General features: G+C 41.1%; 1 protein-coding gene across 12 annotated transcripts in view; it reads left to right on the top strand.

Moving 5' to 3' along the window:
* nrxn2b (neurexin 2b) overlaps positions 1–14,415 on the top strand; it is a 457,955-nt gene that overhangs the window by 114,404 nt on the left and 329,136 nt on the right. For 11 of the 12 annotated variants that reach the window (XM_029839775.1, XM_029839769.1, XM_029839776.1 and 8 more), the window contains one exon: positions 11,950–11,967. The exons of the other annotated variant lie outside the window; for it this stretch is intronic. In XM_029839775.1, coding sequence (XP_029695635.1) covers positions 11,950–11,967 — 18 coding nt within the window. The remainder of the gene's footprint in view (positions 1–11,949; positions 11,968–14,415) is intronic. 12 annotated transcript variants of the gene reach the window in all.

Below are 14,415 nucleotides of genomic sequence, written 5' to 3'. Positions count from 1 at the left end.
TTTGTTAGAAAGGACAGCACACCTTTACCCTGGGAAATATTTTCTGCCTCCTTTATTAGATGCTTTCTGAAAGCCACACTGGACATCTTTTTCTATAGCTGGTACTTGCTGTCTGTTGGCACCTCTACCTGATAAGTCACAATGAGAACTACTTCCATACCCCTCTTCCAGATGCAGAAGAAGACCTAAATCAAGGTCAGCCCAAATCATAAATATGAAATTCTCATTAATTTTACATTTCTAACCCTTTCGTTGTCATATTTTTGCTACTGTTAACATGAAAAGGCTGAAATATGGCCTCATCTCACCTTGGTTGCTGGTGGTCCACAAACACCCAGAGCTATATAAATGCACCACCCCAGAGTGTTGATGAAGAAAGGGGAAGGGAATATGTGGCCTGGCAATTTCTGCAAGATCTTAAGAGAGTGATTTCAGAGCGTAAAAAAAATGCGAGGTGCGAGGATACCTTCAGAGCACCACTTAGGTTCCCTTGTACAAGGGTCTAAACCCCCAAATGCTCATATATGGCCCTGCAATGAGCTGGCAACTCATTCAGTGGTGTACCCTGCCTTTGCCCACATGCAGCTCACATAGGCTTTAGCACCCTCGCTGGGACCCCAAAAGAGTTAAAGTGGTCAAGAAAAACACAATTTTGGAGACTGTCATCAACACTTTTTGTTGGCTAAACAACTACAAGATAGATTCAAAGATTTAAAATGCTCTCAAATGTGGGGAAACAAATAACGTTTTTCCACATACAGGCCCCACGTTTGTTGTTCCAACTCATTGCTGTCATCCTTTGCTTTCTTTAAATGGCTCTGTGTCCCAGGAGAGAAAATCAGGCAAGGAAGGGACACAAATGAAAGCAGGGGTTACATGGAAATGGAGAAGGGAGCAAGCCCCGTCATGAGCTGACCCTAACACGGGTAGAATAATAATGAGCAGTAAACCCTTTCCACTGCCGTGTCGCCTTAGTTGTTCTGTCACCTGGAAAAACACACAGAGCATCTCTGTAGTCTGGTGCAAAGCTAAGCTAGGCTAGTCCTTTCGTACATGGTGCCCCTACACTCCAGAACTCATTTCAATATTACAGACAGTGCCATGAAACCCATGAGGGAGCAGCAAATCCAACTTGCTACCAGGAGCATCAAAGGGTTTGCACACTCGTGGAATTAATCATCTTATTCTGTGACGTGCATAGAATCACGCATTCTTTTTTTAGACTCTCACTTCATATCTCATTTCTATAGTCTGGGCATTGTGTGAAGCCATAGTGCTCGCTGTGTGATGAAAGGATTTTTGGCAATGGCTTCAGCAAAGCAAGAGTTAAAAAGGCTCTAGCAGCACTCTCTGGCTAATGTTCTCTGAGAATTTAAATGTAGACTGCAGCGAAATTGAAAGCTGAATAAGTAAAATTTAAACTGCATATTAAATAGTCTTATAGGAAGAACACTATTGCTGGCTGGACGGAATGAACAAAAATAATCATCTTTTTTCTGTTTCCGTCCCTCTGTCCCCAGGAAAATGACATTTGTGGATTCGGTAAATAAAAAAACGGAGAGCTAATCTCTTTGGTGAGGGAAGACGACCGGCTAATGAAACATGTTGACACATGTATTAGGGCCTTCTATAATTGAATAAGGGGATTTGGGAGAACATTATTAAGATATTTGGGGATTTAAAATGCTACAGAACACAGCCAAGGCCAAGTGAGCTAATCCGGCACCCAGAAACACCTTTAAGTTAAACCAGTCATTGAACCACAATAATACTACACACAATATTCATTAATTTTAAATGTAATGGTAAGTCACTATTATAGCGTAGCAACACTAATGTGCTGAAATATTCTCATATACAGATTCATTTATTACTTCCAGAATGGCTGTTTGTACCTTACTTATCTGAATTTATTATTATAAAACTTTACTGTCATCAATAAGGATTAAATGTTTCAAATGAGTAATGTCTCAAAAAAATTTTTTTTTATTGAATTCAGGTCAATTCAACTTTATTTATAAAAGCGGTTACAATCAAGATGGTCTGAAAGCCAGAGCCTGATGAGAAAAACCCGTTTAATAGCAAGAGATCTTGAGCAGGACCAGGCTCATATAGGTGGAACTTCCTGTTGATGACCATCCAGGTAAAGAAGAAGAAGTGGTGATGGGGCATGAGGAAAAGGCAGAAAGAAGAGAGGCACAGATACACACAACAATGTGGAAATAACAAGCTATACTCAAGATCTAGGAGGGGTCATAGGTCAGCGTGCAACTATGGACTGATACACTGAGAGAGAGAACACGCCAAACTACAGGTGTGGAGAGGAGAGGAGAGAGGAGAGGAGAGGAGAGGAGAGGGGAGAGGAGAGGAGAGGAGAGGAGAGGAGAGGAGAGGAGAGGAGAGGAGAGGAGAGGAGAGGAGAGGAGCAAACACACCTTTAAACGTGTCCAGGTAAAGCAGTTAGCGGATGTCAGATGCTGGCCATGTAAAACCATCCTGCTGACAAGTGCCAACCTCAAATGAGGCAAAATTAGATAATACAGAACTGATATCCTTGGCTCCCTAACCATGCAGCATGCTTGGCCTTTGTGATTTGTACATTCCCTCACAGGTTTTCAGGTCCATGTCTAATTAGAGAATTTCTACACTGTCGAGCTCTCTGCTTTGCCCTCACTTCTTATAATCCCCTGCTGCACACCACCTCAGTAATTACATTTGCCAAAGGTGAGGGGTTTCATCAGTATGAGTTACAGGACAGTCGATGTACCCCTAATGGTGTCTGAATATCAAGAACTAACCGTATTTTAGTGTAGTATGAAATACCAACAATCCTACAGAGATATTAACATACTTGGCAGTGTGACCTTGAAAATGTCAAATTATACAACATAATACAGGAATGAACGAACAACAAATCCTGCAGTTATTGCTCAAAAGCTAAGCTCATTTATACGAGTAAGCAACGGAGGCACAAAACAGTAAAAAAATTGAAAGATTAAATCCTAATTATGAGACTTAGTATATAACAAATGCAGTCACTTAATTCAAATTGTGGAGTAAGAATGTGTATTGAATTTCAACAAATAATGCAAACGTCCAAACAAAATAATCACAGCAACCAAGGCTTTGATTCTAGCTGGAGTCTTTTTGGGTTTTGTTTGTTCTGTCAAAGAGTTTGTTTAGTGATTTATGAAACATTTGTGATTTATTAAAGATGTTGCGATAAAAAAAAAAAATATTTAAATGCAAATTTTAAGGATGGTAATAAATAAATAAAATCCATTATTAAAAAGGGAAAAAACAAAACTCTATATCTACTCTGAAGTCCTAGTGACGACTCTATCAGACTCATCAAAGATGCATGTCTCTTCCACCAAATTGGCCTAATCGGGTACAAATGATTTATGAAGTCATTTTGTGTTCATCATATTTAGGCTTTGCATTTCCAAATAATTACCTTTCATCAAGATATAAAGCCAGAGCCAATGCTCAGGAGTGCTTCCATGGCTTTTGTTGTGCTTTGTTCATAAAGCTAAAGCATAGTGCAAGCCAGTGTTACCAAGGTTACCTGGAATTGAAGGGTTTTCCTTTACTTTTTAAAAAAAAATATTCTATCACAATCCCAGTGACCCGTGATATTCCTATTATGAACGTAAAAAGGCAAAACAAACCAGGATTTAGCATCTCCTTTGAGAATTCTGAGAATCCACAAAGGCGGGGACTTTTTTGTGTTCAGTGGAGCATGTATGTCTAGGCAATGAGGTGGAATAACATTAGAACCCCTTGTTTGAAATTTCAGTCCTTGGAGCAGGCAGAATGCGAAAGAAGGAAGAGAGAAAGAGGGAGCCAGTTGTGTTTGCAGCTCTGATGATGATGTGCATAACTAATGAACGCCGCTTAAAATGTCAGTGGAGACGTAATGTTACCCACTCAGTTTCCTGGCCAACATCAAAAGGGGAATACAGCACATTAAAAACAAGGGCTAATTTACTCAGAAAGTACCTGGGGACAGGCATGCTGGGAGGAGAATAGCGGAAGCAAAATTGTTAAATAGTGCCTAGACACAAAAGGACAAAGAAACATGGAATTAAGTTAATTCATGCTGATGAAAACGGGTCTCACTTCTCTGGTTTCATGTCATTGGAGTGCAATGGAAACTACACAATTTGTCTAAAAACACAACAGGACAAAAGTATTTTGACATGGAGGAACGACTATAGTTAATGATTGTACATTCCAAGTAAACACAACTTAATCAATGTGATATCACAGGCATAATCAAAAATAACTTCCTGTTCATTAAAGGGGATAATAGATTTATTTTTGTAAATCTAAACATTATTTGTTTAAAACTAATTTGGAACGATTAAAAGGGATTACAATCAAATTACAATTACAGCATTTTTAAGTTGTTTAAAAAACAGGTATAAATAAGGCACACCCCGATAAACCTGAGCAGTAGACAATAAAAAAAAAATCTTCTAGTGGTGTCACTGAAGCAGTCAAATACATGGAAAAAGATTATTGTAAAACAAGGTAGATACGTCTGTACAGAATGTCTACGCAAAGTAGATGAGGGCTGTGTTGTTTGAACCCCAATTAGTTTTTGTCAGCTGCATAACTTTGACCCCATCAGTGAATTTGTAAAATCAACATATATTACATAAACTTATAGCTTCAGTAAAATCAAGTTGCAGGCGATCTCAAACAAACAGTCTGAAAGATATCCATCCATCTTCCGCCACTTATCCGGGGTCGGGTCGCGGGGGCAGCAGCCTAAGCAGAGTGGCCCAGACTTCCCTCTCCCCAGCTACTTCTTCCAGCTCGTCCAGGGGAATCCCCAGGCATTCCCAGACCATTCGAGAGACATAGTCTCTCCAGCGTGTCCTGGGTCTTCCCGGGGGTCTCCTGCCCTGAACACCTCACCAGGGAGGTGTCCTGGGGGCATCCTAACTAGATGCCCAAGACACCTCATCTGGCTCCTCTCAATGCAGAGGAGCAGTGGCTCTACTCCGAGCTCCTCCCGGATGGCAGAGCTTCTCACCCTATCTCTAAGGGAGAGCCCAGCCACCCTACGGAGGAAGCTCATTTCGGCCGCTTGTACCCGTGATCTTGTTCTTTCAGTCATGACCCAAAGCTCATGACCATAGGTAAGGGTAGGAACGAAGATCGACCGGTAAATCGAGAGCTTCACCTTTTGGCTCAGCTCTCTCTTCACCACTACGGTGCAGAGTCCACATTACTGCGGACGCCGCACCGATCCGCCTGTCGGCTTTGGATGTGCTGATTCTCATCCCAGCCGCTTCACACTTGGCAGCGAACCGATCCAGCGATAGTTGCAGGTCATGGGCCGATGATGCTAACAGGACCACATCATCTGCAAAAAGCAGGGACCCGATCCTGAGGTCACCAAACTGGACCCCCTAAACACCATGACTGCGCCTAGAAATTCTGTCCATAAAGGTTATGAACAGAATTGGTGACAAAGGGCAGCCCTGGCGGGACCAACCCTCACTGGAAACGAGTTCAACTTACTGCCAGCAACTCTGACACCGATCGTACAGGGAGCGTACGGCCCGTATCAGGGGGCCCGGCACCCCATACTATCGGAGGACCCCCCACAGGACCCCCCGTGGGACATGGTGGAATGCCTCCACAAAACATATGTGAACTGGTTGGGCAAACTTCCATGCACCCTCGAAGACCCTGCTGAGGGTGTAGAGCTGGTCCACTGTTCCACGCCCAGGACGAAAACCACATTGCTCCTCATAAATCCGAGGTTCAACTATCCGGCGGACCCTCCTCTCCTGTACCCCTGAATAGACCTTACCAGGGAGGCTGAGGAGGAGTGTGACCCCCCCTATAGTTGGAACACCCTCCGGTTCCCCTTCTTAAAAAGAGGGACTACCACCCTGGTCTGCCAATCCAGCGGCACTGCCCCCGATGGGCACGTGATGTTGCAGAGTCGTGTGAACCACGACAGCCCTACAACATCCAGAGCCTTAAAGAACTCCGGGTGGATCTCATCCACCCCCGGGGCCTTGCCACCGAGGAGTTTTTTGACTACCTTGGCAACTTCAGCCCCGGAGATATGAGAGCCTGTCCCCAGGTCCCCAGGCCCTGCTTCCTCAATGGAAGGCATGTTGGTGGGATTAAGTAGGTCTTTGAAGTATTCCTTCCACCGATCCACAACATCCCTAGTTGAGGTCGGCAGCACACCATCGCCACTATACACAGTGTTGACAGTGCACTGCTTCCCCTTCCTCAGACGCCGGATGGTGGTCCAGAACCTTTTCGAAGCCGCCCAGAAGTTGTTCTCCATGGCCGCACCAAACTCTTCCCAGTCCGAAAGACAGACATTCCATATTCTACCATGTATAATTTTCTTTTACTTACCTGTCAACAGCAATGTATATTTAATATGCTGGTGCTATTTTTGATCTACTAGACGAGGTTGCATAATTTATTACAAAGAGACTTTGAAAATGTTTGACAGACATGACATCATACCGTATTTTGCATGAACTATTATATTCTTTCTGGGCCGCAATACAATGTGGGTTACTATTGGGCCGTGATCCCTGACCGAGAATTAATGTCGTCTCAGCTGAGCTGCACCTGTTTGTCATGTTTCTTGAAAACTAAAAGGTAGCATTCTAATGACTGCCTCCTGCACAATATGCTACAAAATCTATCATCAACAACAGTTTAGCAGTTACATATAGACATGTTTGAAGTGATCTATTATTTTCCAGTTAACCACCTTGAAAATGGATCGAAGGGGCAAATTTGGTTGAAGAAGGGATGTTCTGTTTAGCTGACTCCATAATTTCTGGGTGTCTTTCAGCTTTCCTACATTTTGTGTCGTGTAATTTTGGCCAATGTAATTTCAAATTCATTCGCTATCACTTAAAAGTAAGCAAGGACGCTGGTTGTATATCCTCACGGGGCCTTTTGAGCCAAATGACAAGTAGAATATCTCGTCTGTTTTCTTATTGCTCGCTCATGAGTAACCAAACCCTTTCTAATCTAAATTGAAAGTGATTGGCTGAAAATATAGGTTATTAAAGTTGCCCCTCCTCGCTCCTTGGGATTGAAACTCAGAAAGTTGTCCGAGACAGTCCGCAGAAACATGAACGAGGAACCGCATCTACGTAGGAAATGTGTTGTCCTTGTGGACACACTACACACAAGCATGGGGAGGCCTTTAGCAGTTTGAAAGCCAGGGTTGCTCACAGTCGTTACCCCTAGAACAACTGTGAGTCTGTGTACGAGCGATCCAACGGTCGATAAAAGGGAGGCAGGTGTCAAAACTCCACCATGCTTCTGGCATCTTTCAATTGGTTTAAGAGTGACCAGAAGTGATGTTGCACATCATCTAAATTTTCATCAACCATTGTGTTCTCTCCTTAAAAGGGAATATCTTTTCAACACAATTCGACACTAACCTTTAGAAGCCTTTTGCATCATCTGCACGTCATCTTCCACATTCAGCTTTAAACCTTCTAGTCAAGACTGATTAGCTCTGACAGCTTTGATAGCAGATGGAAATTACAGATTGCAAGTTTGGGTCTGGTGCATCACACCCAGAGCACTTTAGTGCAAAGCATTCAATAAAATATACACTATGTGCTTTCAAACATTAATGGATGCTCGCAGAAGCTCTCGGTGAAGGAGCAGGTTGACAGTTCATCAGAAAGGGGAAAGAAATGCAAGAAAACTGATCCTGGAAAGTGGAGACCTTCACGAGTTCATGCACAGATGTGACATGTACAGGCTTTTATCAACACGTACACATGGATGTATGCGTGTCTGTGTTTGACCACCATCAAGGAGCACTTAAACGGGAAGGAGAAGTATAGACTGACGAGAGCAGATGGGGGATTTGGTGAATTACCAGGCTGCAGCCTCAGCATCCGCTCCGGAGGATTAGGAGCAAGGACCGGGGTGCCGAAAAGAGATGTGCAAACACATAAGAAGGAGGGGAATCAAAGCGGATGTGCTCATGGAGTTGTGCGCGCGCGCGTGTGTGTGTGTGTGTCATGGTCAAAACACGGCTTCAAGCACGACACAACAGTTTATTCACAGTATGTCACAGTCCACCACCTTCAAGGTCACTGATGTACAAAAATAAAAATGTGGCTGTGTGACAGGCTCATAGGAAGGAGGGGGAAATGTTACTTTCAATCACAAAAAGCAGGAATCTGAACAGGATTTTGCAATTGTTCTGGGATATTCTTTTTGCAGAAAACCTGGTCAGCAGGCTGGTTACAGAGAGACCAGATGACCAACGCAGGCCGCAGATCACTGGTTTTCTGCTCCTTCTTCCTTTTTTTCAACATGGACTGAGTATTATTTGTGAAAAATAGGTAAACAGTAAAAAACATAATATTTGGGAAAGTGAAGGTGATTTAGATCCACTTAAGAATTATCAGATGTGTTAAAAACTGTCAATTGTGCTGTCTCATGATTTTTGTAATTAATTCCTTTGTCTGACTGACAGCTCCTGATGCCGCCTCACAATCACCTTTTAATACACACCTAAACAAAATGACTCAACAGCGCATGCAAGTCAATTTAATATCAAATGTTCATGATCTCCCAGCTGATGATTCAACCACATCCAGAGATCTCGTAGATATTTGCTGTCTGATTAGGGTTGGTCCCCATATCGCCCCCTTTACTACATACAGCCCTAAGGTCTGGGGTAATGCTGGGGCGATGACAGTGGTTTCAGGGCAGGGGGGTGGTTAACCCGAGACTGTCTGGGATTCGAATAACGATCTTGGAACATGCTCAGCAGCATATCAAGAAGAGGGCTAAATCGCTTGCTTGTGCAGGGACCCTGAGATAATGGACGATGATGTCAATGTGTCCAATCTGTCCAGAAGCTGTGCAAATTACAGGGAAAACAGAGGGGGAACCGAGTCTTTTAGCTGTGGAAATTCAAGAACGCTGTTTCTATCTGGAATTTGAGGGGAAAAGATCCCACCTTTAATAAAAAAAAGGTCAGTGGGCAGCTCCTGGGTTTTAATTTCCTGTTTGACCTTTTCCAGAACTTAAGGAACTTTTTAAACGAGAGGTTGAATGTCTTTAACCCCCCAAAAAAATAATCAATACGCCACTGCTGGGCAAGTAGAGGCTTGCTAAGCTAGTGGACTTCAATGTGGGGCAGCACTTATAAACAAAATTTATCAAAATTTTATTGGCATGCTCATCTTTCTAATTGCCTACCTCTAAAAACATTATTTTTGTAATTACAATTTTCAATGACATGGCCATTTATGTAAACAAGCTCCACCAACCATCAAACCAGCATGTAGCTAACCTGTGATGAAACAAGAAAAATTCCCAAAATACTGAACTGCGACTAAAATGCACAAGTTTGAGGCAGCATACATTAAATATGGCTTTATACCCTCAAAGTAAAAAGGGCCAAAAATATGTCTTCTGCCCAGAGACTCTCTGAAAAACCTTAAATCCTCAGCTACACTTGACATAAAAATCACAAAAAATAAGTACAAAGCTTCAAATGAAAGAAGAGCATTTTAAGAAACAGATCACAGCTGAATAGCGAAAAAAAGGAATGAAATACATTCTAAAGGTTCCTTTTCATATTTTGACTGTGGGTTTGCAATGGGGTGGGGTGGGTGGGGGTCCCCAGCCAGAAGACAATGCAGTTTGGGGGGACCTTGGCATAGTAATCTTGGGAACTCACCATTTTATGGGCAGGTCCCAGGGCTGTGATAAGTCTATAAGCAGAAAAGAGAGTATGAATTTCGACATTTTGCTTTAATAGAAGTAAGTACCGGTAATAACAGTACTGGGCAGAGGTGACAAAATGGTGAGCTTCATGCAAATGTCAGATCAGCATTTGTTGAAGTTTATTGCAGTGAACATAAAACGCACAACACATAGCATGTCTTTAGATTACTTTTGTGACAAAACATGCAGCTATGTTATTAAACAATTTAATCCAATAAAATCAGGTAAACTGCATACATTTGAAAGAAAACTGTTATAACTAACCAACACTCTTATGTCACCAGTAATGTATGATATCAGTCTTTTTTTCAAATAATAATGTAAATGTCATAATGTCAAACATATTTTAATGTATTTGTGTACATGTGGCTGCTGATGTTCAGCATAACACAACTTCCTCCCATGTCGTGATACTTCAGGAGCTGACAACTTTAGAGGTTTGTGCGTGGTCATTATTTACCCAGAGGGGGTGAAGCTGGTATTCGCTGGCACGGATACACGGAACACAGCGGAGTGGTGCACTCTGGTTGTAGGAGTGAAATCTTTATCCACCAGACTCAGTCAGTAATCTTCTAAACCACCTAACAAAGCAACAAATTTCTAAAATGCTGAAGCTCCAATCAGCCACTACGTTCAAACTGTGCAGGCTTGATTTTGTTTTGTGGGCACTAAAGCAAATAAAAAACTATGAGGGTGACAACAATCTGACTTTTCCACTATCATGACAACATACCACCCGCATTGTCCTGATATTAGTACATGACAAAGAAGGAGCCAAAAAGAATTTTAGTCTTTTAATAACAACACAATATGATATAAATTTTAAAATGTTAATCTCAGCCCATTGAGGTTTGGGATTTATCTCCGGTGGCCTGAATCCACTTAAAAAACAACAACCAAAAAACACTCATTTGCCCATAAACAACAATTATGATGGGTATATCATAGACCAATTGAACCAAATAAAACATGTTTCTATTGTTTAGTTTATAAAAGAATACTCCTTTTTGTCAAAGATCAGTGTTGTTAAATATATGTTTTACTTGGCATTTGTGGTTGATGTTTTTCTTCTTTAAAAATAATCAGGACACCATTCTTAACAATGCAAATCCATTTTAATATGTAATATTTATATGATTGCATTCAGGTAGTATCAACACAACTACTTATACATAATACAGGACTTACTTACTTACTTCTGGCACTAAATATGTTTCGAGCTTCCTTTAACACCCACCTCCCTTTACTTTTCTATAAAGGTGATGCCATTTTAGAAGTCACTTCATGTCCCAGTCACATGACTGTCACATGTTCACCAGACCAGGACGTTCAGCACATGATGCTGAGGAATGAGTTTAAGCATAGATATCAGACGAAACGCTAGATAAGGTGGAGTCTAGGCCATTAAAATGTTGTGAGAGTTATGAGATTAAGTGGGGTAAAAAAAACAACAACATTTGTTTATATAACTTAGTGGTCTCACAGCATGGAGGTTCTGGTCCCAATCCTTTGGAGGTCAGGAGCTTTTCCCTATTAATGGTAATGTGATTGTGGCCACAAAACCACCGTTTTTGGTTTGTGGACTTTTGCAACGTGTGCAAAAATTCTCCCTTACAGTTTCCCCGGAGGTAATGAGAAAAGTTAACTGTATACACCCAGCGTGTTTTAACACCTCCAGTCATTAATTGGGTATTTATTTTTTACCTCAAAGCAAGACTCAATGTTAAAGATGAAAAGAAGTATACTAAAATATAATGAGTGAGTGTTTTACAGGTCATTATAGAATAAATACTGCTATAATCACTGGGTGAAGAAAACAAACTTGACAGTTTTAATGAAACTGAATCACTTGGGTTATTAGGAGAGTCTAGACTGAGAGAGAAAATGAATGTCAAGAAGACGCTCCTTTTTTGACCTTTGTGACTAGTTTTTCTCCCGTAGCTGTTTTCCAGTAGAAGCTTATTTCTTTCTTTCTTTCTTTTTAAAAAAAAAAATCTATGTTATGAAAGCACTGTTCCAGACATTTCATTTTAATTGCAGTATGGCGTTTCTTCACCCTGGCTGTGCCATTATATTTCATTTTCCTGTGACTGTTTTGCAAGCAGCTGTGCTCGAGTAACATTTTGCTTTGCCCTTTGAACTGATCCATCTATTTCTCTCTCTTTCTCCCTCTCTTCCCTCCAGGTGATGCCTCTCAAGTCGGTAAGTCGCTATATTTTCTACTTTGTAAACTGCTGCCATAGGAACTTAAATATGGGGTGCCAAATTTGTCCAATTTGGTCTAAAAAAAAAAGATTAATTTTGTATTCATTTTCGTTTTGAGGTGATTTAAGATATGTTGTTTATATGGTACATCTCTTTTAAAACGTGCTCCTGTGTAAAGGTGTAAACATTTTGGAAACCACCGAGTTAAGGAGTGAAGCTTAAAAAAAAATACCAGTAGTTATTCTGTTCCTGGCCGTAATGTTTATAGAGTCCAGTAAAGAGTTGCCCTAATTTAATGATTTTCAGTAGAAGATCCGTTTGCTTTTTAGCTGCAACATACCGTAAGTAATGGCAAGTTTAAGAAGTTCAAAGAACATCTCATCTAGTCCTCCATGTTGTTGTTTACCTTTTCCGCAAGCGCATCGGACCATTGAGGAATCTATCAAAGCGCCGGTGGAGACGTTATCTTTAAATGTGCTGACAAGTCGCAGTATGCTTCCTATCAGCACATCATTTGGAAGCAGTGGGTGCATGAGATATGACGGAGGGACGGGACGGGGATAGATGGGAGCAGGGACGGACAGGCTAATGGAGCGTAGCAGTGCTCCGCGCAAACAGTCGGAGAAAATGAGATGAGTAGACTTTAAAACTCTAGCTCGGTGCAATTTGCAACCGCCCCACTCCCACGTTACCGATATGTCAGTGTTATCGCACGGCGAATGATTAGCTTTGTTTTGCAGCGGCACCTACCATGCAAGTTATTTACAGCACAGCAGAATGTGCGGCCCATAATGAGAAATCACTCCATACTGATGAAAAGGCCTTTAACAAAAATGCGCAGTAATGATTCCTTTAGTGTTTATTTTATATCGAGTGCTCTGTTTTGTGATGGTTGGAGCTTGGTTGTGGACTTTGTATTTGGCTTTGTGTTTGTTTACTTGTGGACCTCCCTCCTAAATCTGTCTGAAAATATTGATACGCGTGGCATTGTTGTGTGTTTGCTGCAGTCTCACATAATGGGGGTTACGCGACATTCAACAAGTTGTTTTATCTGATAAACAAATATATGTTCAATCGACCCTTTGGGATTCACATTCATACCATCCACCCCTCAAAAACAATAAATACATAACTTTTTTACAGTGTAACTATTATTTTCTCCTTTTTTTGCTCTTTTCATTTTCCTTAGTATTTCATCAATTCAGCTGTGTTTGAGGTGTAAACAAACCACATTTTAAAACCAGAAAAATAAATTTTCATTGAAATTGATTATGGAATCTATGCAGTATGCTAAAATGAAGTATACTACATATGATCATAAATAACAAATACACATTATTTGACATGTTTTAAGGTCAACAGATTAATTCAGTTTTGCTTGTCATGCTACTTCTCCTAAGTCTATTTTCTAACTGTTTTTTCATGTAGCATTCTATACTTTTTAAATGACAAATCTCACATGCACATTAATCCCACCCAACCCTTTTATTGATAGTAAAGACATCCTAAGAATTTTATCATTTAAAAAAGTATGGTCAATGCTTTTACTATCTGGACAGGTAAACAATGTGTTACACAGACGTGTGTTTCATAGGCATGTGTATTGTGAAGCAGTATCTCAGGGAGAAAAACCACACCAGCCACATAAATGCACGTGAAAGCGCATTGATGGTAAACACCACAGCAAAAGCCAAAGTGTTGCACAGCAGAACAGAGCCTCTGGCCACATTTGCACACTGGAGAAGGGCGGTAATGAGATAGCTACCTGAGATAATTACCCCTCGAAGCGTCCGGCCCTCGTTCCTCCGCCACGGGGAACCAATTTAAATTACTACAATTAAAGGGCCACTCATCTGCTTCATTTAATGCAGTATTTATGTTTTTGGTACTGTGTAACACTTTATAGAGTTCATCTTATAGTGAGCCCTGAATTATTAGTTTGGCATTTGTGTTAATTCAGTTCAATTTAGTCCAACTTTATTTATTCAGCCTTTGGTAGACTGAAAATTGTCTGTATGCGCTTTACAGAAACCACCTAAACACCCAACATTTTCAGAAAACACTACCGTTTCATATGAAGAAACCTTGAGCAGGACCAGGTTCAGGCGGTGGCATCCTCCTGCTGATGGCCTGCTCAGTAAAGGAAGAGGAGATATGGATTTTGCTCATCCATATTCAACAGTAAAAGTGTCAAACAATCTGCAAATTCATCAGGAGAACTGTGTACAAGAATGTGTGAACAAAATTCCCACACTTAACACATTTAGCGCCAGTTGGTAAAAAGATAGAACGCCTGACTTATGACTGACAATTAAGCAGCTTTTATATCGAAATGATTCACAATTACAGGGCCACATATTTACATAGCATTTTCAAACATGTGCATTTGCAGCTTGTTAGGCATTAAATAGTTTTGCTATAATTATCGACCTGCATACATTTGCC

Source organism: Takifugu rubripes, chromosome 8 (assembly GCF_901000725.2).
Source record: "Takifugu rubripes chromosome 8, fTakRub1.2, whole genome shotgun sequence".
NCBI lineage: Eukaryota > Metazoa > Chordata > Actinopteri > Tetraodontiformes > Tetraodontidae > Takifugu > Takifugu rubripes.
This window is presented reverse-complemented; position numbering and strand designations above follow the sequence as displayed.